Source organism: Camelus ferus, chromosome 9 (genome assembly GCF_009834535.1).
Source record: "Camelus ferus isolate YT-003-E chromosome 9, BCGSAC_Cfer_1.0, whole genome shotgun sequence".
Classification (NCBI taxonomy): domain Eukaryota; kingdom Metazoa; phylum Chordata; class Mammalia; order Artiodactyla; family Camelidae; genus Camelus; species Camelus ferus.
Window position 1 is genome coordinate 31,341,745 of NC_045704.1, and position 23,907 is coordinate 31,365,651.

Sequence of the window (23,907 nt, forward strand, 5' to 3'; positions counted from 1 at the left end):
ATTTTGTTGAGGATTTTTGCATCTGTGTTCATCAAGGATGTTGGCCTCTAACTTTCTTCTCTTGTGATAATGCTTTTCTGGTTTTGGTTTCAGGGTAATGCTGGCCTCATAAAATAAAGTTAGTAGAATTTCCTCCTGTTTCGTTTTTTGGAAGAGCTTGAGAAAGATTGTTAATCATTCTACTTTGGTTGTTTGGTAGAATTCACTAGTGAAGCCATCTCTCCTGGCAGTGTTTTTTGGAGGTTTTTGATTACTGATGCAGTCTCTAGTAATTGGTCTGTTCACATTTTCTATTTCATCATGATTCAGTCTTGATGAGTTACATGTTTTTCAGAGTTTATCCATTTCTTCTAGGTTGTTCAGTTTGTTAGAATGTGATTGTTCATAGTAGTTTCTTATGATCCTTTATATTTCTGTGTTTTCAGCTGTAATATCTCTTCTTTTGTTTCTGAGTTTATTTATTTGAGCTTTCTCTTTTTTTTTTTTTTTTGGCGAGTCTAGCTAAAGGCTTGTCAGTTTTGTTTATCTTTCCGAAGGACCAGCTCTTAATTTCATTGATCTTCTCTATTGTCTTTTCAGTCTCTGTTTAATTTATTTCTGCTCTAATCTTTGTTATTTCCTTCCTTATCCTAGCTTTGGACTTTGTTCTTTTTCTGGTTCCTTGAGATGTTAAGTTAGGTTGTTTGAGACTTTTCTTGTTTCTTGAGGTTGGTATTTGAGCTTCACTCTCAGAGCTCCTTTTGCCACATCCCACAAATTTTTATATATTTTCATTTTTGTTTGTTCCTAGGTACTTTTTGATTTTTCTTTTTATTTCTTCTGTAACCCATTGATTGTTCAGTAACATGTTGTTTAACTGTCACATATTTGTGAATTTTCCAGTTTTCTTTATGTAATTAATTTCTAGTTTCATACAGTTGGTTGGAAAATATGCTTTATATGACTTCAGTTCTGTTAAGTTTATTAAGACCTGTTTTGTGGCCTAATGTGTGATCTATCCTGGAAAATATTTCATGTGCAATTGAGAATAATTGTAGTCTGTTGCTTTTGAATGGAATGTTCTGTATATGTCTGTTAAGTCTGTCTGGTTTAGTGTATCATTTAAAGCATATGATTCCTTACTGATTTTCGGTTTGGATAATCTACCCATTAGTGAAAGTGAGGTATTAAAGTCCCCTACTATTATTATACTGCTGTCTATTTCGACTTTTAGGTCTGTTTATGTATTTAGGTGCTCATATGTTGGGTGCATAAATATTTACAAACGTATCCTCTTGGTGGATTGACCCTTCTGTCATTATGTAATGCTCAACTTTGTCTTTTACTACAGTTTTTGTTTCAAAGTCTTTTTTTTTTTTTCGATATAAATATAACCACACCAGCCTCTTTTGGTTTCTATTTGCATGGAATATGTTTTTCCATCCCTAGATCTTCAATGTTTGTGTGTTTTTACATCTGAAGTGGGTCTCTTGTAGACAGCATACAGATGGGTCTTGTTTTTTCTAAATCCATTTAGCCCCTTTATGTCTTTTGTTGAGATAATTTAGCCCATTCACATTTAAATAATTACTGATAAGTATGTACTTTTCATTTTGTTAATTGGTTTCTGGATGCTTTTGTATTTCCTCTCTATTCCTTTTTTCTTATCTTGCTCTATTCCTTTGTGGTTTGATGGCTTTCTTTAGTGGTATACTTATATTCCTTTCTCTTTATCTTGTGTGTGTTTTTTTCCCAAGTGTGTTTGTAATTGCTTATTGAAGCATTTTAATCACGATTGGTTTAAAAAATCTTTGTCAGATAACTGCAACATCTTTGTCATCTCAGTGTTGTTGTTTATTGATTATCTTTTAAAATTCTTCTTGGGATCTTCCTGGTTCTTGGTATAATGAATGATTTTTATTTGAAACATTTGACAGTTGGATATTATGTTTTGAGATTCTAGGTCATATTTCAACTTTCTGTTTTTGTGGCTTAAGGGAATATGTATCACCTTGTTATTGCCAGGTGGAGGTAAAAGTCCAGCTTCCCAACTTGGCCTTCGTTGGAGTGGGTGGGGCCACTGTGTTTGACAGCAGTAGAGTGATTATTGCCTAAAAGTTTTCTGTCCTGCTGGGATTAGACATTTCTCATTCTTTAACTAATGAGAGCACACCTTTTTGTTGGGGATTTCTTTTGTCTGTGCCCATTTGCGTTTTCTAGGTTGCTGGCTTCTTCAGCTCTAAGTTTGGGATATAGGAGGCAATACAAAACCCAGGCAAAAATTACTTAGGTCCTGTAGTTCCTAGCCTATCTGCCTTCTCTTCACCTTTTAGGGTCTTCTCATTTTTGTTTTATATGTTACATCTAGAGTTTTTAGTTGTACTTATCAGGAGGAATAGGAAAAATTACATCTACTTATCTTCCCAGAAGAGTAAGTTGTACATTTTTTTAAAAAAAAGTTAACAGTAGATCTTAGGGATCATTTCATATTTGTTCATAAATTCCATACTTAATCTTTTCCTTAAATTATTGCATTGTATTTCATTTTATGAATGTATCATAATTTAACTAGTCCCTACTGATGAGCATTAAGGCTGTTTTCAATCTTTTGCTATTATAAACAGTGCTTTAGCAAGTAATGTCATATATATATATATCAATTTGCGTGTATCCAGTGCAGCTAAAAGATAACTTCCTATGTTGTCATCCCTTTCTTCTTAGGGAGCTATATGTTCCTTTGATAGAAGAGTTACTTTGTCCTGAAAGAAATTAGAATATTTCATTTTAGACAGTTCTAATTGTGAAAAAGTCACTCCTCATGTGATACGTGCTTTACATCTACCTTCGCACAATTTCCCTCACTGATTCTAGTTCTAACTGGGGTTGAAGTTAGGACAAATCCAACCCCTCTTCCTTACAGAAACCCTCGGATATTCAAAGACGAGAGTCTTTTACACTTCACGTCTTCTGTTCTCTCTAAACAGTTTGAGTCATTTTAGTCATTTCTCATGGCTTCTAGATATTGTGAATAAGATCTGGTTTGTTGAAGACACCTTTACACTTGGACAGCTTGAGGGGAACAGAACATCGTAGTCCATATGTGGACTGATTGTTGCAATAGAACAGGGCATCGGCAGAAAAGATTTTGGAACAGCCCTATCAAAATTTGAGTTATGTTCTCAGAGCCACTTCCATGCCTTCCTTGCATGGAGTTGATAGTATTTCTTGTCTGAATGAATGCACTTATAAACTAATGAATTAATGATTACTAAGCTTATACTTGACTTAAATCCCCAAATTTGTTTGCATGTGCTTCTGCTTATGATTCTATACTTTTATGGTTGATTGGGGGGACATGTGGCAGAACTTTACATTTGTCCCTGTTTAACTTCATGTCATTAGAGTTCTCCAGTCTTCCAGCATTTTCACATCATTCTGGATACTAATTCTGTTCTTTCACGTTTTGTCTCTCCCTCTCAACGTCATGTCATCTGTAGATTTTTCCTGTGTGCCAGGAATATATTTATCTGAGTATTTAAACGGCGTATATTATATTCACATTAAAATATTCATAAGATCTTAAAAAAAAAAGATAACTTCCTGGAAGTAGATTTGCTGGGTCAAAGGGTATGTGTACTTTACATTTTGATAGATAATTCTAAGAGGCCTTCTACAGAGATCTGAATCACCCTGAATATTGTCTGTATGGGCAAGAATCCTGCTCATATGAGACAACTGGAGCTCAAAAGTTTATTTTGAAACATTAGATCATAGTATGCAACTCTGATGTTATTTGTATGGAACCTTCCAGGATTTCTTGAATAATTGTTCAAATAAAATTTTCTAAAATATAATGAAAATATTTATTTTGACCAGTAATCTCACCTGAAAGAGGTTTTTAGATAGTTACTATGTATATTATATTTGGTATTAAGTTTTATAATTCTTCATTCTACCCAAATAAACTTATATTTTCTTCAGTAGATTTCTCTGCAGATATTAAATTGTCATTTGGGTCTGAATTACGTTCTTGTGGCTGATGATGTTAAGCAATGTATCAATTAAGCAATTATTCTCAATTTAATTTAAATTTTTCTTCATTTAAATGCATTTTCTCCATTTAAAAGACATTTCTGGTGGGTTTGATTGTTATTGTTCACTAGTTTATTGTTATGATTTCCAACTCAGATTTCTCCAAGGAATTTTTCTTTTTCTGTTTAAATCAGTGAGAATGATGGACAGGCTGCTAATTTTATCATTTTTAATGCACTCCTGCTGTATATATATAATGGGTAATTTTGTCTTCATTTCTTTTCTCGACACAATGTCCATATTGTTGTGTACGTTAGTAATTTATTCTTTTTTTTAAACATTTTTTATTGAGTTATAGTCATTTTACAGTGTTGTGTCAAATTCCAGTGTAGAGCACAGTTCTTCAGTTATACATGAACATACATATATTCATTGTCACATTCTTTTTTGCTGTGAGCTACCACAAGATCTTGTATATATTTCCCTGTGCTATACAGTATAATCTTGTTTATCTATTCTACATATGCCTGTCAGTATCTACAGATTTTGAACTCCCAGTCTATCCCTTCACACCCCCCTCCTCTTTGGCAACCACAACTTTGTATTCTATGTCTATGAGTCTGTTTCTGTTTTGTATTTATGTTAATTTGTCTTTGTCTTTTCTTTCTTTCTTTCTTTTTTTTTTTTTTTTTTTAGATTCCACATATGAGCGATCTCATATGGTATTTTTCTTTCTCTTTCTGGCTTACTTCACTTAGAACGACATTCTCCAGGAACATCCCTGTTGCTGCAAATGGTGTTATGTTGTCGGTTTTTATGGCTGAGTAGTATTCCATTGTATAAATATACCACATCTTCTTTATCCAGTCATCTGTTGATGGACATTTAGGCTGTTTCCATGTCTTGGCTATTGCAAATAGTGCTGCTATGAACATTGGGGTGCAGGTGTCTTTTTGAAGTAGGGTTCCTTCTGGATATATGCCCAGGAGCGGGATTCCTGGGTCATATGGTAAATCTGTTCCTAGTCCTTTGAGGAATCTCCGTACTGTTTTCCACAGTGGCTGCACCAACCTGCATTCCCACCAGCAGTGTAGGAGGGTTCCCTTTTCTCCACAGCCTCTCCAGCATTTGTCATTTGTGGACTTTTGAATGATGGCCATTCTGACTGGTGTGTAGTTTATTCTTTTTTATTGCTATGTAGTATTCTATTATATGAGCAGACCACAGTTTGTCCATTCTTCTGTAGAATGCATTGTTCTAGCTTTTGGTTATTATGAATAAGGCAGCTATAACATTTTATATGTGCTGTTTGGTGGACGTTATCATGCTATATCTTTAATATCTTTTAATCAGGATTGTTTTAATCTCACAAAATTGTCAGATTTATTTCTTACTTTGTTTACTTTCCCCTACTTTCCCTGAGATGGTAATCTCTTAAAACTCATTTAAGATAGAGGCTTTGATTTTGGATCATGAATATAATTGTGACAAAGAAATAAGAGTGAGTTGGAAAAAAAAAAAGAAAAAAAAAGAAAAAAAAAAGAATGGGTTGGTATATAATTGCTGGAGGGCAAATTAAATATGGCATGTTACCCTTTTAACTGCATAGAATTCTGTAGGACTGTCCTATTCCTCAAAATTGGTATCTGACATCCCCACCCCCCACTGCCCCCTCTCCCCCGCAACAGAGTCTTTGGCAGAGATAACCACCGTTTCCAACTCTAGTGCCCTCCGCATTCCTAATCTTTGGTGCCTCCTGTAGCATCACTAGCTGAGTTGTCACAACAAACTCATCTGTTCTGCTCTTTGGTACTGCCAGGCCACCTTAGTTAAGACCATTTTAGCCTTTATTATAATTACCACTAACCATATAATGTGTATACATTGAAGGTATACATGTGACTATCTTTTTAAAATGGACTTATATGCAGTTAATTATAGTTAATAGTGGGAATTAGTTTTCTTTAGTCAATTTATATGCTGTAATTTGGAAACTTTTGCCAGTGACTGAGAAGTTTTACCCCACAGTGCTCTCATATGTGGTGCTTAGATATATTTGGTAATATCATAAAAATATTAGTGAATAGTTTTTCTTTTACTTGGTTAAATGCATGATTACTCACTGTAATTTTTGAATTAAAATAATATTCCGTTTTATCATATTATGAGACAGTTGAGATATGGTTTAATAATGCATTTTCCTTCCCCTCCAACCATGGACAAAAGTTACCAAGCATCATTTATATATAATTAATTCAGTATCATTTCCTTTTTCTTAAAAAAGATGGCATTTTCCTTGTGCTTAAAATGTAAAACTTTCCCTATTTTTTTTGCTTTCTTTTCTTAAAAATCCACTGGGGGTGACACTGTTTTTGCTGATACACAGCTTTAACAGGTATGACTTCTAAGTGTCATGTTGGACTCTACAGGTGTGCTGAACTTTCCAGGGGAAAAAATTTCCAGACTGATTTTCCTACACTTGCTTGATCCAGTTTTGTGAATATCTTATGAAAATTAGTGACCTTTAAGGTTTAAAGTAGTCTTTGTATCAAAAACAAGTTTGCCAAAATTATTGCACCTATATTTCAAAAAGAAGTTTTGAGTGTTTTCTTCAGAAATATTACTGCTGTCTATCTCTGGCTTTCTGCATCATTTCTTTGTGTATAGTTTTCTGTGTTATTTATATTTGTATGCATGTGCCTGTATATACATTTCTGTTATTTTTAACATACGTTTTAAAAAACTGATATATGTTCCTTACCAGGCTTTTTCCAAACTGTGTTCCATGAAATATATTAATCTGAGATGCTGAGCAGAGTGGCATAAAAAAGGTTTCCAAATAAGTTTACTGTATCCCCCTTTGAGAGATTCACAATGCTTATTAGCATATTAAATGTTCTAGTGTTATGCAGTAAAGAAGTCTGTTTATGTCAGCATCTCCTAGAGGTATTTGAGTGTGGGACCCTTCATATCACACAGGAGTGTTCTGGGGATACTGATTTGGAAAATCCTGTAAAAAAACCAAGTAAAGTTTTCTTGGTGGTATTTTAACACATCAAATAAAATTGATTAAAAGTGATAACATTTTCAAGAAGTTAAAGCATTTAGCTATACTGTACTTGGGCTGTATTGTCTTATAGAAGTTACATTTTGAAATAGAGCAATGTTGTTGTTTTTTTGTTTTGTTTTTTTTTTTGTATTATCTCTTTCAGTACTTTTGATGGTTTTGACGAATTTGTGAAACTACCGTGAAAATGCTACTTTTTGTTGGAAAGAGCCTTTTGTTGTTATTGTCAATCTTTGCTCGATTGTTTCTCTTCTATAAGAATTTGCTTGTGTCTTTAAAAAACACATTTACTGTTTCAGATAGCGTGACACAGGAAAGGAGGCCTCCCAAACTTGCCTTTATGTCAAGAGGTGTTGTGGACAAAGGTTCATCCAGTCATAATAAACCAAAGGTTACGGGTATGGATTAATAGAATACAGTTCTTAGTTATTTACATGATAATTTGATTTGCAATGTCATTGAAAAAAGATTAATGGTATTACTCCTTAATGTATATGTAGACATTATTCTTTCAAACAATTTTAGTAGTTTACTGAAAAATGTTTATACATGGTGTTGTTTAAGCCACGATTTCTCAACGTTTTTTAATTGATGAAAAGTTTCCTGGGAGGACTTTGTCTTTTTCTGGTCCATATTAGCTGGTTTTCGGAATTCCCTATTTGTAACATTCGTACATAGAGTTTAGAGCTGCAACGGTACAAAATAGTCATGTATGGGTAATGTAATGTAGGATAAAGTATACTAGAGATTATGTGGATTTCTCTAGCTAGAGGTGGCACAAATTAAAATCCCAGACTGGTAGGCAAAAATTTTTATCTCTCTTCCAGAAACTCCCTCACAGTACATGTGGAGTTCTTAGTTCTTCTTTTTTGGTTAGCTTCCACATATTCCATAGATTTATAGGGTAGAATTTATCCAAGCTAAACAACTCATTTAAAAAGCTGTAAGAATTGTTCTTAACTCTGATGTAGGTTAGGAAAAGAATATTTTTTTCCTCAGTTATCTAGTGAACAAAACCTTTTCAGCTCATTTAAAAGGAAATTGTACTTTAAGAAATGTTTTATGTGACATTGGACCCTGGGAGACTTAGAATTAAATAGAATATATAAATAATAGTATTTTTTATGTTAACCTATAGATCTAGATAGGATAGGTCAAACTTGCTCCTTTCACTTAAATGTAAATAGCCTACAGAGCTTCTTAAGACATGTGTAACACTTAGGTGGTAGCAGATCTTAGTTACAGGTATAAAGTGTAGAGTTATCTGCTTTAAATTGAGAAGGAAATCAGATTTTATATGAGTTCTGGATGCCCGAGTGTTCTCAGCTGTGGCATGTCCTCTTAGTACTGAGGCAAGGGAGTGTCTTGCACTGTCTGTGACATAGCTACACTAGCATTTTCTTATAGTTAATAAATTTAATATGTGAAAAATAATACTTCACTTTTTCTGAGACATGAAGAAATTCAGCAAGGAATTTGATGACTACCAATCCCGAAGTGTTTAAACCTTAAATCTTTTAAACTTGAATTGTGTATCAGTTTATATACACTTGAAGATTACCTTCTTTTGAGGGCAGCTGTTTTAAAATAATATGTTAAATTTGTGAACCAATAAGTTCAGCAAATGAAACTGGGGAATGGTTATTTTGACACTTGGAAATAAGCCATAGAACATGAAATGATTTCTTAATGCAGTTTGTTTTTAAAAAAAAAAAAAAGAGCAGGCTTCTCTTGACTTCCTGTTTTACTGTCATATTGTATCTTGGGCTGAAGAATCCTTTTGACATTGCAAAAGTGATTACCAGATTTTTAAAAGCTTAAGACACTAATAAAATATATTGTGCTTGTATACATCTGTTGGTTGTGTAAATAATTGTTAACACCATATGGATATTAATTTCTCTTACAGAAAAACTTTCACACCAGGTTGACTTTATTTTTAAAATAAACTTTTCTTGTTCCATAGGATCTACCTCAGACCCTGGAAATAGAAGCAGATCTGAATTATTTTATACCTTAAATGGGTCTTCTGTTGACTCACAACCACAATCCAAATCAAAAAATTCATGGTACATTGATGAAGGTAATCTAAAATTTTAGTATTCTTTATAATGATGTTTTGCTTTTAACCCACGAGAGAAAAAATAGCTTTTTCACCAACATATGTAGTTTTTGGAAACAGAATGAGTAGATAATTTTTTAGTTAATATTGCTAAATTAAAATATTATACACAGTTTGAACTGTACTGCTGTTAAGATTAATGTAACATTTAGAAAATGTATTAGCAGCTTGTTCTCTGCACCTCACTAACCTGTTTAGGGTAGACGATACCTAGAATCAGTTGAGTTATTTAAAGACTACTATCTTGATATCTTTAAACACTCCTTTTTAAAAACAGTACCTTCCCTTTGTTCTGGGATACCATTTCCTTCTGGTTTGTTTGTTTGTTTGTTTATTTATTTATTTATTTATTTAGGTTTATCTATTCAACAGTTATTTACTGAGTGGTTGCTGTGTGCCAGAAACAGATGTAGAATTGCAATCTTGATGAGTGCAATGAAGGTATATGATGCTGTGAGAGTACATTAAGGGATGCTTTTACTTATGGAACTCAGGGATATTTCTAAGAGGAAGTGACCTGAACTTAGATTTACCAGAGGAGGGATGGATAACAAATTGAAATGGGAGAGAAGAACCTTGTAGGCAGGAAAAATAGCATATGTAAAGGCCTTGTGGTAAAATGGAGCCTGGTGTTTGTCAAGGGCTAAAAAGAGCTGGAGTAGCCAGAACAGAGAGATAGAACGTTTTATGAGATGAGAACAGAATGGCAAACAGGGCCAAGGCATGTGGAGCCCGGCATGCCCTATTAAAGGAAAGGGGAAGCCCCTGAAGGATTTTCAGCAAGGCGTTGCCTTTTGAAAAGATCGTTCTGGCTGCAGGATGGACAGTGGATGGAAGCAGGGCCTGTGTTAACACATGGACCCTGTTGAAGGCTGTTGATGGGCTCAGCTGTAGATTGTAGTAGCTGGGGTTAGACTTGTTGGGGAAGAGAAGGGGAGACGTAGTTGGCTGTGAGACATTTAGGAAGTGAACTGACGGGATTCACAGATTCAAAGTGAGAAGTAAGGAAGAAAGAGAAGTGAGTGATGACTCCTGGTTTTCGGGCTTGCGTATTTAGGTGATTGTGGAGGAAGGTGATGGATTTGCTTTGAATATGTTGAGTTTGAGGGGCCTTTTAAACTTCCTAGAGGTGATGTGTCAAGTAAGCACTGGCATATATAGATCTAGTGCTTAGAAGAGATGATAAGAGAGAAATAAATTCGTAGGTTGCCTTCACATATGTGGTGGTGAATAATATCACCCATGGAGAAAGTGGGAATGGAGGATGTGGGTTTAGGCTGAGCCTTGAGGAGCATAATGGCCGGGAGGAGGATAATCCTTCAGAGGAGATAGAGAAAAGGTAACCAGAGGGATGTGGGGAAACCCAGGAGGATGTTGGGTCAAGAAGCCCAAGGAGCTAATGGACACCAGTATTGCTTCCGAGAGGGCAAACAAGATAAAGACCAAACAAATAGTCATTGGATTTAGCCAATGGAAGTCTCTGATGGCCTTAGTGAGTTATGTTTTTGTGGAGCGAGGAAATGGAGGCACAGTCCTGTTGCCTAAAATATAAGTTTGGGCTTCATCCTGGACTTCCTCTCTCTCTCACTCTCTCATTAGTCACATCCAGATGTCACCAAGTCCCCTGGGTTTCTTCCTCTTTAATAAGTAACACTAGAATCTTTCCTCTCTTCTTCATTTCTGAAACCACTCCCTTAGTTCAGATCCTTTTTCTTTTTTTGCTGTCTGGATTAATATAGTGACCTTCTAACTGGTTCTAAAAGACCTAAATGGACATATAAAATAATGAAATTTGTACGGAGTAGGCCTTCATCCGTAAACTAGAAAATAGAAGTAATTTAGTTGTAAAAGAACATTGTTTCTGTAATTGATTTTACTTACACATTCCACAAGCTATTCTCTACAACATTTACTTCATGTATTCAATTTTTTTTCAAATATTGAGTTATTTTCTTGGGTTAATGGCTATACCAAATATTAGGGATCCAACCATGGAAAAGACTAACAGAATTTCTGGTCATAAGGAGCTTATACTCTAGTTGATATGGTAGACAGTGAATGTGTAGACAGACAAGGTAATAATTGTGACATGTTCAGTGAAGGCAATGAACAAGGTGATAGCAGCTGGTGGGAAGCCAGCCACCATAGAGTGGTTTGGAAGAGACTCTTTGAGGAAATGATATTTACACTGAGATCTGGGTAATGTGGATGAACCTGCCAGAGAGAGAGCTTGAGAGGAGCATTTTAGGCAGAGGAAATAGTAAAGGCAAAGGCCCTGAGGTGAGAAAATATATTTGGGGAACGGGAAGTAGGTTCGAGTGGCCACAGTGGGGTAAGCAAGGGAAAGAGGTATATGGAACAAGTTCGGAGAGGTAGGTAGGAGCTAGGTTACCTAAGACCTTGTAAGTCTTGGTAACAAGTTGAACACTTATTGTGAGAATACTGGAAAGCCATTGAAGGTTTTAAACAGAGGAATGATACAGGATCACATGGGATCTTTAAATTTTAAAAAGATCTCACTAGTTGTTCTGTGGTAATTAGATTGGAGAGGGGCAAGAAGAGGGACAGAGAGACCAGCTAAGAGACTGGCTGCAGGTGACAGTTGATGGTGGCTTCGACTAGGAAGGTGATGGTCGAGGTTAAGAGAAGTGGACAAATTTGAGATATATTTTGGAGATAGAAACAACAGAACTTGCTTTATGGAATTGAGGGTTGGGCTTGGGGGGTTGAGGATTTGAGAAAGAAGAGTAACTTTAAAAAAAATCTTAGATTAAGTATTATTACCAAATCTTAAATGGATAACGTATAAACTATAGTGAACACCCATGTAGTTACCGCTCACTTTAAGAAAAAGAATTTTATCATTCCCTTTGAAACCCCCGTGGTGCCTCTTCCTAGTGTCATCCTTTTCACTCTCTCCTCTGAGCTACTGTCAGCTTTAATTTAGTGTTTGTCCTTCTCTTGGTTTTCATTTTAGCCTTATGAGTTTGTATATCTAAACAGCATATTGTTAGTTCTGCATAGTTTTGAGCTTTATATACAGGAATGACACTGTATGTGTATTGTGTAATTTCCTCCCTCAACATTATGTTCCTAAGATTCATCCAAGTTAGTAGTATGTGATTATAATTTATTTGTTTTCATTGCTGTATGTTATTCCATTCCATTTCATTTCATTGCTGTGCAGTATTTAAATATACCACAATGTAATTATCCATTTGAACATCGATGTACATTTGAATTGGTTTTATCTTCCTGCTATTATTAACAGCTCTGCTATTCACATTCTTACCCATGTCTAGGAAATGTACCAAGAAGTGGAATTACTAGATGTGCACAAAATATGCATTTTTCCTTTAGTAAATAACGCCAAACTGTTTCCCAGAGTAGTCATACCAGTTTACACTCCCATCAGCTGTGTAAGGGGTATTGTTACTTCTCATCATTATCAACAGTATGTTCTAAGACCTTCAGCTTTTGAAATGATATCTCACGTTGGTTTTAACTTTATCTTTTGTGTTTATGTGAGGACACAAATATTTTCATTAATTTGTTGGTGATTTAGATTTCTTTTTCTGTGAGTTGCCATTTCAGGTCTCTTGTCCATTTTTTCTTAGGTTTTTTTTTTCTTGATTTTTAAAAAAAAGTCTTAAGGGCCTTTTTCAAATTATAATTTTTTGTCAGAAATAAGAATTGCATATATTTTCTCCTTGTTTGTGACTTGCATTTTCATTCTTTCTTTTTATGAACAAGCAGCTCTTAATTTTAATGTGGTCATACTTGTCATCTTTTCTTTAATGGTGTATATACACACATGTTTAAGATAGTTCTCTCTACCCTAAAATCATACAGAACATTCTTCTGTATCGTCTTCTAAAATTTATCGTTTTGCCTTTGCCATTTGTCTTTAAGCCACCTGGAAATGGTTTTTGTAGGGGTCCAACTTAATTTAAAAAAAATGTATATGGGTAAGTGATTATCGGCACTGTTTAAGAAGTTTGTTCTTTCCCCACTGATCTGCAGTGTCTGCCTGGCAACTCTGTTAGTTATTTTAATGGAAGAGCTTTTGACTTTGGTTCTTTTTATTTTATGTTTGTTTTCTCTTTCATTAATTTCTGTTTTTTGTATTTATTCTTTCCTCTTGACTGCTTTTTGGCAGGTTATTCTGTTGTTTTTCTAACTTCCTAAGTTCTATGCTGAGTACAATAATATTACCTTTCTTTTTTTTTTTTTCTAAATTAAACCATTAAATCTGTGTATTACTTTTGTAAGTATTACTTTAGTTGTGCCCACAAGTGTTCATTTTTTTCTCTTTCTTTTTTCTTTATTTTTAAAAATTTGCATTATCATTTCTTCTTTGATTCTTTAGTTATCTAGAAGCATCTTAAATTTTTTGGTATCTTTCTGTATTGGTTTTTGTAACATAATTGTATTTTGGAGAAAGAATATAACCTATACAGTTCCAATTAATAACAGATTTTTTTTTGTTTGAATAATTGGGTGCTATTTACTGAGACAGAAAAATTGAGAGGTGGGGAGGAGAATCTAGAACACTGTTTTGGAGATAGTAAGTTTGCAAGGCTTTTGAGAATTGTACTAGAAGTGGGCAAGTGGGCAGTTGGATGGAGATGTGTATATTAATTTTTAGAGATATAGGGCATATTTAATATTCTTGAATACATTTCTCTAATTAAGAAAAAAATTTTTTATAGTTGCTGAAGACCCTGCAAAATCGCTTACTGAGATACCTTCCGACTTTGGACATGCTTCACCACCACTGCAGCCTCCTTCCATGAACTCACTCTCCAGCGAGAACAGATTTCACTCTTTACCGTTTAGTCTGACAAAGATGTCCAATACCAATGGAAGTATTGGCCACAGTCCGCTTTCTCTGTCAGTGCAGTCTGTGATGGGAGAGCTGAACAATGCTCCCGTGCAGGAGAGTCCACCCTTGGCCGTGTCTTCTGGTAACTCACATGGCCTGGAAGTAGGCTCACTGGCAGAGGTTAAAGAGAATCCTCCTTTCTATGGGGTGATCCGTTGGATTGGGCAGCCACCAGGACTCAACGAAGTACTGGCTGGACTCGAACTGGTAATGTAATTTGACCTAGAAGTTGCATTTCTTTTCTATCTGGGGTTTTGTACAGGTTTTCCCTATTATATGCTCTTTGGTGAAATAGCTTATTTATCAAAAAGCCACCACTGGAGAAAAATTTCATTATCACGTTGCCTGACTTCCTTTGCCATCCATTAAGCATCTGATCCACTTGTTCCTAATTTTAGTTGATCTATGTTCAAGGAATGAGAATAGATTTTTAGGCAAATATGTTTAAGCTCATTATTTTAAATAGAATACCGTAAGGAGAGCAAACTGTTACCAGGTTTGTTTCTTTTTTCCTCACAGTCTCCCTCCCACAGCCAGTTCTAATATTTATATCATTGGTTTTAAGATTAATTACCATTTTTTAGTGGCCTTTTGAGATCTTTGGGAGAGGGAAAGATTTTCCCTTTGGAGATTAGAAAAGCATATTGTTTGACATTTCTTACTCAGGAAGGAGAATTTGAGTACCTTTAGCTTTTATTTAAATATATTTTTTTATTTGTTGGTTTGCGGGCTAGTGAATGCTATTTTTTTGAGGGGATTGTTAAAATAAATAGCCTCTTCTGCCCACCGTCATCTCCCCTACTGTTTTAATGGTTTTGGAAATGGTGCGGGAAAGTCAGTTAACCAGGGAAGGTTTAAGCGTGTATTTTGAAGGGAAATACATTGAGAATTTTATGCTGGAATATGAAATTAATTTATCAAATCAGTAGCTGTGGGCTGAAACTCTGGTTAGTCAACCTCTTTTCCTTGGCGGAGTTCTCTGTACATATATGGCGAGGGAATTCTGAGGAAGAGTAAACTGGAAGCTTTTTAGAAACTTTAGTTTTTGTATACTGTTTTTGCAGGATGCAGAATAATGCATGTCTAAGAATTTTGTTTCTCCCCAGGAAGATGAATGTGCAGGCTGTACAGACGGAACCTTTAGGGGCACTCGGTACTTCACTTGTGCCACGAAGAAGGCGCTGTTTGTTAAACTGAAATGCTGCAGGCCCGACTCGAGGTTTGCTTCCCTGCAGCCAGTTTCCAACCAGATCGAACGCTGTAACTCTTTAGGTATTTCTGTGCCTTTCATTTGTTTACCAGTTGGGGTGATTCTAGTTGTAATCTCATGCCATTTTGCAGTAGGTGGCAGTGAGTGTTTCTTTCTTGCTTGTTAATGTTCATCAAACTTTTAAATCAGAAAAAAATGATTACCTGGTATATAAGAAAGTTACAGTTATCCTAAGAGGGGACATTTAAAAAAAAGTATTAGCCAGGAAACCGTGTTTGAGACTTAAAAAGTGAAAAATAGTGGGATTTATTTTTTCTCCCCTGTTGATTATAGACGTTTAATTTTCAACAACCCAGGGGGTAGAAATTGAGATATGGGCTTCTTTTTGGCACTGACTTTCCTTTCATTGTATTGTTCGGCTACGTTAGTAAGCATATCTTATCAAGAATGACTTCCTCTTCAGTGTATTTTCAAGTAACATCAATAAACATATCAAGAAGTCAGCATTATTATAAGAAATAGTTTTAATTGCTTGTTGAAGGGCAGATCTCATCGTCACTTATAAAAGGTGGCAGTTTCCCGATGCTCTCCCTTTCCAGTTTTGGGTAATCGTCGTGAATCATCTGGAGAGTTAAGCAGGTGTAAGCAGGGAAGCCATCTTAATGAAAAACCTTTTTCTTACAGTTGAATAGTGGTTTGGAATTTTTTGTTGTCTTTTCCAACTTGAAACATCTTCAGACAAATAAAATATTTGAGGAACAAAATATTTTACTTGGCAGATGCTATTTTACATGACCTCGTACTCTACAGTGTTTTTTAAATTGTGGAGGAAGTAAGGTTGAAAATGAACAGTAACATTTTTTATAAGCCAAACTGAATAACAATTAACCAAAACCTACATTTATCTTAATTTTTAAGTTAGGTGATACATTTTGCATCAAAATACAAAGAGATATTTTTAAGTGAAGAACTTTATATGAGAATGCAGGCTATAATAGTTTAGAAGAATTATTTTTATTTTTATCTTTGCAGCATTTGGAGGCTACTTAAGTGAAGTAGTAGAAGAAAATACTCCACCGAAAATGGAAAAAGAAGGTTTAGAGATAATGATTGGAAAGAAGAAAGGTATCCAGGGTCATTACAATTCTTGTTACTTAGACTCAACCTTATTCTGGTAAGTTTAAAATCAATGCAGTAGAAATACAGTGCTGTAGGGGAAGGTGTGCATGTGTGTGGGGGTGTGTGTGTGTGTGAGAGAGAGAGAGAAAGAGAAAAGACTACTAACTTCCTCTGAGTGGAGAAACTAGGTGGCTAGGGTTCAGGAAAGAAAGGGAGATTTGCATTTCACTATATACTCCTTGGAAGCTACATGTTGTTTCATGTGTCTGTATCCAAAAACTTAATGTAAGAAGTAATGCAGTGAATGATGAATAAGAGCTGAGTGAAAGTGTTACAGGTGGAACAGACATCTAAAGGTCTGTGGGAAATCAGACGACTGAAGAGAGTAGGTACAGGATCTTTGTGCACATACCAAGTAATAGGACTTGCGGTAAGCCATTCACTGGTTTGTGTGTTTGTTTTACTAGGTAGAGGCAATCATAAAGCTATTTTAAAGAATTATTTTCAGAAGCCTGGTTGCCCTCGTACATGTAGTTTATTCCAAAGTGAAACAACTTAACATGGCGAAACTGTTTACACTCTGAAGATTGAACCAAGTGCACTGCCAGTTAGATGGAGCATAACCTGCCGGCTCTGTACAGCCGTCTCACAAGGATCAGGAAGTTAATGGGATGTTAAAATTTTAAAGGCAAGGAGAAGAATAAAAGTGGTGGGCCATTTTTTTGGGCAGAATACTTTTAGTCTCTCAGATATGTTGACAAAATTGGCATAGTATTCTTCAGATTTTCTGATAAAAATCTGTATTAGCCAAATTTTTTTTTTGATGTCAGCAAGTTACCACTGTTAGTCACTCACAAGTGATTTTGACATTAAAAAAAACTTAGATCTGTGCAAAGGGGCGTGGGAGTCAAGTATGCTATCTAGGGTGGGTTACGTGTTGGCTGTGTGTTTGCCTTGGGAAGTTAGTTTCCGAACTTCCTCCTCTGTTGTCTACTTGTAGTTTGACTCAGATTTGTACGTCCTCTTTCACTTTTTGCAAAGATGTTTTCCTAATATACTGAAGGCATGTTTTTATCCTTTAACACTGCCAATCTGTATAGTTTGCCTTCTTGATATTCGTATTCTCCTTAACCTGGAAGGATCTCTCGCTCTGATGATTAAACCATGGGAATCTTGACCTATATTAATGCAGAACACTAGTTTGTATATTACTTGTTCTCCAGAGTTTGTGGTTTTTCTTTTCACATTCTCTTTAGCATGTGTTTCTGGTACATGTATAGCAACTGAGGAAAAATATTTTTTATTTTGCAGCTTGTTTGCTTTTAGTTCTGTTCTGGACACTGTGTTACTTAGACCCAAAGAAAAGAATGACGTAGAATATTATAGTGAAACTCAAGAGCTACTGAGGACAGAAATCGTTAATCCTCTGAGAATGTAAGTAGGAGATACATATTTTTTCCTTTAGATGGTGTCCTGTTTGCTGTTTTTTGGTATAGTAGGATGTATGCCCTGCTTTCATTTAAGAAGTGGGAGAGAATTAGTTCTCTTGATGAACTGTTAACATTGTTTTTAACCTTTGGTCCTTATAGCATCTTTTTTTATATCTTAAATCTGGTGAAGGTATAGCACATAGTGTACGCCATGAAATGATGAAACCGTTTTGGTATAGTGTACTATAATTTAGCAATTGTAGTAGGTTTAGAAAAGCTGATAGAAGGTGCTTGGGATTCTGATCTTCTCCATCATTACCCCTAACAGAAATCATGCTTATTAGTTTAGTCAGTATGATCCGGCTTCTTAAACTTAATTTCATCTGAGTGGATAGGAGCAAGGGAAAATTGTTATTTATAGAGTAGCTAGTATTTAATAGTTCTATATTAGAAACAGATGAGATGTATTTTACTAACACATTTCTTGGTTAATGGAATGTATCTAGGCCTCCGTCTACCTCTCTTAAAAAAGAGATGATGTTTTTGGTCATTTCCTAGTTTAACAACTATAAATATGTCTTTCTTTGGCCATAGGAAGCAATTTATAATGGTACATGCACAAGACATCTAGTAAAGACTTTTAATAAGCCGTAGGAGGCATGTGTGATAATGTCACATTATAAAATTTAAGGTAGGAAGAATCAGGGCCATAGATCACAAAACAAATCTGTTCATTCAGGAATATAGAGAGAAAACTATGTAACTTAAAGTCCATATTAAGATAAATTTAAATTTTGTGACATACTTATTTAACAATTTAAAAACAGTTCGATAATAAGATTTTGACACCAAAATGCAGAGCACTGAAATATAACGAGCATTCAGAATGACCTACTGTATAGCATGAGTAGGAAGGTACATTACAGATGAATAAATTTCCCACTTGTATCTGTTGTTTTCCTTAAATTCTGTAATGATGAAAAAAACTGTAGTTTTTACCCCTTAAGGTAATTATGAGTCTTGATTTTAACATTAATTATTTTGTATTATATTTGTATAAATGCAAATTTTTAAACATACTGTTTTCCCCCCAAGTGATTAATAAGACAGATCAAATCCAAAACTTTAAAGCATATTACCACTTCCTTCCTTCCAAAACACCATAAGTCCGTTATAAACCTTTGACTACTATTGTCCAACCAGTTAGGAATCATAGTTAATCAGACTTTATCACCCTGTCCACAGCAAGAAACTTGTCTGATGCCCAGCCGTGATCAGGATTCCCTGTGTCTGCATCAGTCATATCTAGACTGTAGCTGACTGCTTTCACTTGGTACTGAAACCTCGGCTTTCTCCATCTTAAGCTTCTCACAGCGGAGACCCTGTTTTTTCACCTCATTCGTTTTTGTATTCCTAGTGACTAGGTTACTGTGGAAATGGTAGATGCTCAGTGTATGTTGGCTGCAAAGAGCTAATGAGTGAGTGAATAGTCAATATAAAAAATGCAGTAATCTTAGCTGGTTCTGACTTGCCCAGAGTGGCCTCTAAGGTGTCTTCTGAAGCCATTTTTAGAATTAAAATTTTGTCAAGGATTGACATTAGGCATATTGAATGTATCCTGTATTCAGACAAAGGTGAGAGAAAATGTTGTAATTATGATGATTGATTTGCCTGCAGATTTCAGAATTTCAATTTCTTATCACTGCCCTTTTCCGTCCTCCTTGGTGGCTATTTCATCCATTAGTATTAAGAGGATTCTCCCTCAATATTGTATATTCAGTTTTGTAAAATAAATGTTTTAATTCCTTAAGCAAATAGTATTAAAAAACCAGTCATCAGAAATTAAAAATATTTTTTTCTTGTATTAGTAAATGATAGTTATTTTTAGGATGTAATAGTGTCTGGGATAATTCTGATTCTAGGCTTTAAAATTTTCAAACCTCAAGAAGAAGCTTATAATTGTATTTTTTGGAACAATTGTCAAGCTTATTAATTTATGATACACTGGATTTATATAAGAAATGTGTGATTCTCAAAATATGTTCTATTTTTAATGTGTATGCCAGTATTAATAGTTTTTTGCTAACATAGATATGGATATGTATGTGCAACAAAGATTATGAAACTGAGGAAAATACTTGAAAAAGTTGAGGCTGCATCAGGATTTACCTCTGAAGAAAAAGGTGACTATCTTAATTTATAAGATATTAAAAATAACTTGAAAGCATAAATGTTACATTATTGGCTGAAGTGTATGTCTGTGTAGTTTTGGAGTTTTATTTTAAAATATAATTTTTTTCCGTGTGATGTACAGTTTTCTTCCCTCTTCTGAAAGTGAGTGATAACTGGAATAATGAGCCCCTTGAAGAAGCTGGCTGGTTCTGGTACTTTATGAGTCAGTATGGAGAGCTTTCCACCCTGCAACGATACGGGGACTTGTTTCCTTTTCAGTGGTGAAGAGTTGCACTGAGTCATCCACAGTTCTCACTTAGCTTTCCTTGTTATAAAGGAAGTTGTAAATGACTGATGAGGATTAAGTTTATGGTCAGAGACACTGCGTTAATCTATTCATAGCTAGTGGATTTACTCAGGGATTCAACTCCTGACTTGGAATGTGTTAACAGCGTATTGTAATTAGCTGTAATATTTAGAGACTTGATAATTATGTAAATAGCAGGAGAAACAAGGTCATGCTTCAGGTTTTATTCTACTTATCTTAAGCCCCCACCCAAAGAAATGAAAATTATTTCACTGCATGTGAATTATTATATCCTTTCAAAGTTGTGACAAAATTGGAACATAATACGTAATCATAACCTTTAAATATCCTTTGTTTCTTTTGCTAGGAAAACTTGAGAACTAGGCTTTAAATTGAAATAATATTGATTATGAAATTGAATTCCATATAGGAATATGACTGTTATAAACAAAACATGGAATGATTTAAAAATTTTGTCTGTGATGTATTTGATTTTTTTTATCCTTTTTCTCCTAGATCCTGAAGAATTCTTGAATATCCTATTTCATCATATTTTAAGGGTAGAACCATTGTTAAAAATAAGGTAACTTTTAAATTGTTATAGAAGCATTGGAAAAGTAGACAATCCTTGTTTTCATTGCCATCACTCAATAGAAATGACTTTCTTAGTGACTGCTTAACATTGTATTTGTTTAGGGATCTTTAATATGTTCAGTTCCTACAACGCAAATTGATTTAAGTCATTGTCTTCTCCATAGTATCACACTTAACTTGAGGAACAAATCCAATATAAATCTGTGCTTTTAATTTTAACCCTAGTAATAAATATTATTGCAAATCATTCTCTTATAAAACTATATGTAAGTATTTTTGTAATTTAAATTAATGAACCCTTTTAAGGGTATTTAAGAGAATATTTGAACTTAAACACTGTGGGAGCACTGTTTTTGACTACCCATCACTCAAGGAATTAATTTAGCCTTAAATTAGCTCCCTTGTTTCGAGTTTTATAACTTGGTCTCTCCTCCAGCCCCCATCTTGAATGAAAGCCTTGAATCTAATGCAGTGATGTTCTTAGTGAGATGTTCTAAATAGATGAACTTTCCAGATTGAATATTGGGCCTTTTTACATTTTAGTCTGGGTTTCTTTGTTGAAAAGTCTTGCTCATATACTATTTACTTACCTAAAAGCTAATCACAGACAAGTATTCTTGCTCAACTCGGTGTCTTAAGTGATGTCCTTTGATGCCAGTGTTGAATTGATGAATTCAAGTAAGAAGAAAGGAAGGGAGGAAGGGTGGACAGAACCACAATTAGAGTTTGATGTTGTTGTGAAAGTTCTAGCTAATGAAATTAGATAGAATGTATTTATTACCTATTTCAATATGGTGATAGCTTTAGATATACCAAGAATGTCCTAGAGAATGGTTTAGAGACTGTTAGTATTAACACAAGAATTTGTAATTTGGCCATGTAGGAAAAAACCATGGAGAAATCAATCATATTTCTGTATACCTACTAGCAAATATGAAAAAGGGATAATTTCATACTTTATGAATGTGTAAAATGCCAAGAAATCAATTTTATTGAGATAGGTTTTTTAAAAAGACTTGCACAGATTTGATGAGTTAGAAAGATTATGTTCCAGATAGGAAGATTAAATAATTTAAAGATGTTAATTTTCATAAAATAATTTGTACATAATCAAGATCTTAATTTTTTCCCCCCTTTTGGAACTTAGTTAAAATAGTTTTAGAATTCTCTATAAGATGAAATGAGTGAAAACATTATAGGTTTTAAAAATCTATTATAAGCTATAAAGACAAAACAATAGACATTAAAACAGTGTGATACTGGCATACAGTTAGAAATTGGATAGATAGAGCTGAATGGAAAGCTCAGATATAGAATTAACTATATTTAGTATTTCAGTATTTTATAAGTCAGCCTTTAGACACAAATGAGGAAGGAAATATATGGTTAATTCATGATGTAGGAAATCTAGCAGGCAATTTGGGAGGAAAAAAAATCACTTCTGTTTTCATCTTGAAAAGGTAAATTTCAGATGATTAAAACAGTTGTCTGTTTTTTCTTCATAGCCCCACTCACCATGGGGATGTGATACATTCCGAGTAATAACACAGGGTGAACACTATGGTGATACTCAGAGAGGGTAAGGAGGGCTCAGACATGCAGGAATACATTTCCGTGTCTGAAGGCCTTGTGGAGTTTGCAGAGGATCCTGGGAAGCTCTGCCTCCCCTCCTCCTTCAGCAGCCTCTTTGTATTGAGAATCACTAGTTTAAAGATTTTAAAAAGATGCTTAAAAGTTAGCCATTTTTTCCCCAAGTGTCATTTTTTTCCTTTCATGAACCTATCTTTCTAACTGAGGGAGAGTGAACTGATATAACAAACAGGAGGATGAATACCTTAAAAATTTGAAATAGTAAAGCAATCTAAAGGAGACTGTTCTTAAAATGAATATTTTAAAATGATTGAAGAGAAAAAAGGACTTAGATACCTATGGAGGATGCTGATTTGATAAACAAAAATTCCCAGAAATAGAATAAAAAATTGTGTGTATATATGTGTGTGTGTGTGTGTGTGTTAATGTGTATGCGTGTGTGTGTGTATATATATATATCCATATATATTATATATGGCTGGGAGGGGTTACTTCACTGAATGCAGTGTGCGCAGCATAGCTTAAGAAAGAACTGCTCATTTGGAAGATAGATATGAAGAAATTACCTAGAATGTAGCCCAAAGGGATAAAGAGATAGAAAACAAGAAAGAGGAGATAAGAGACATGGAAGACAGATTCTAACTATAGTTCTAAAAGGAGACACTAGAGAGAACAGGGAGGAAGCAATATTTTGAGAGATGATAGCTGAAGAACTTTTGGAATTTTTGACAGACTTAAATTCTAAGAATAAAGATGCATAAAATTCCTGTTTTCTTTTAAAGTTAACACAATATTTGTATCCTTCTGCTCTTAGATTTTTTGGGGGGGAAGACAGCAGTGTAAATTGTACAGTTTTGTACAACAGCACCAGCTTTGTTGTGATTCTTATATATGTGTGTCGTAATGACCAGCTAATTACTCTAGGATATTAGCCTTCTAAAACTTGAGTCATGAGGTTTGAGTGGTTGTCTGTCCCTGCAGGTTTTCTATCCCAATATCACAAAGCTGTTGGTATTGCATCTTCATTTCTGGGTCTCTTCTCTTTTGCTTGCCACCCTGAGATCCCTTCAGCCATCATCTCCCTCCTCCATCACCATTATTATTTCTGATTTCTGTAATTACTGACCTCTATTACTTTCTGCTTTCTTAATTTCCTGGCTTATTTTTCTATTGCCTATTAATTTTTTTTAATGCTTTTCAGCTCACACAGATAAATGCTGGCCTTTTATTGTCATTAACAACTGGTTAAAATACTGATACAGCATAACCTTCAGGGTTTTTGGTTATTGTTTTTTTTTGTTGTTGTTGTTGTAGGTTCCCCCAGAATCTTTGCTGTTACCAAATGAGTGGTGTTTATTTCAGGGTATAAGTTGCTTTGGGAAACTGAGCGTTTCTGAGGT

The 23,907-nt window shown here is 34.7% G+C and overlaps 1 protein-coding gene and 2 long non-coding RNA genes across 10 annotated transcripts in view; 2 read left to right on the forward strand and 1 right to left on the reverse strand.

Moving 5' to 3' along the window:
* CYLD (CYLD lysine 63 deubiquitinase) overlaps positions 1–23,907 on the forward strand; it is a 64,072-nt gene that overhangs the window by 29,849 nt on the left and 10,316 nt on the right. For all 8 annotated transcript variants that reach the window (XM_032486294.1, XM_032486290.1, XM_032486293.1 and 5 more), the window contains 8 exons: positions 7,378–7,476; positions 9,045–9,161; positions 13,913–14,292; positions 15,192–15,357; positions 16,328–16,469; positions 17,726–17,848; positions 19,936–20,027; positions 20,840–20,906. In XM_032486294.1, the coding sequence (XP_032342185.1) occupies positions 7,378–7,476; positions 9,045–9,161; positions 13,913–14,292; positions 15,192–15,357; positions 16,328–16,469; positions 17,726–17,848; positions 19,936–20,027; positions 20,840–20,906 (1,186 nt within the window). The remainder of the gene's footprint in view (positions 1–7,377; positions 7,477–9,044; positions 9,162–13,912; positions 14,293–15,191; positions 15,358–16,327; positions 16,470–17,725; positions 17,849–19,935; positions 20,028–20,839; positions 20,907–23,907) is intronic.
* LOC116665744 lies at positions 1,598–22,250 on the reverse strand. The gene is made up of 3 exons (XR_004322399.1): positions 22,239–22,250; positions 16,092–16,097; positions 1,598–1,713 (listed from the first exon to the last, which is right to left on the reverse strand). It is a non-coding gene; the product is annotated as an uncharacterized LOC116665744 (long non-coding RNA).
* LOC116665743 lies at positions 1,634–4,556 on the forward strand. The gene is made up of 3 exons (XR_004322398.1): positions 1,634–1,716; positions 4,364–4,368; positions 4,546–4,556. It is a non-coding gene; the product is annotated as an uncharacterized LOC116665743 (long non-coding RNA).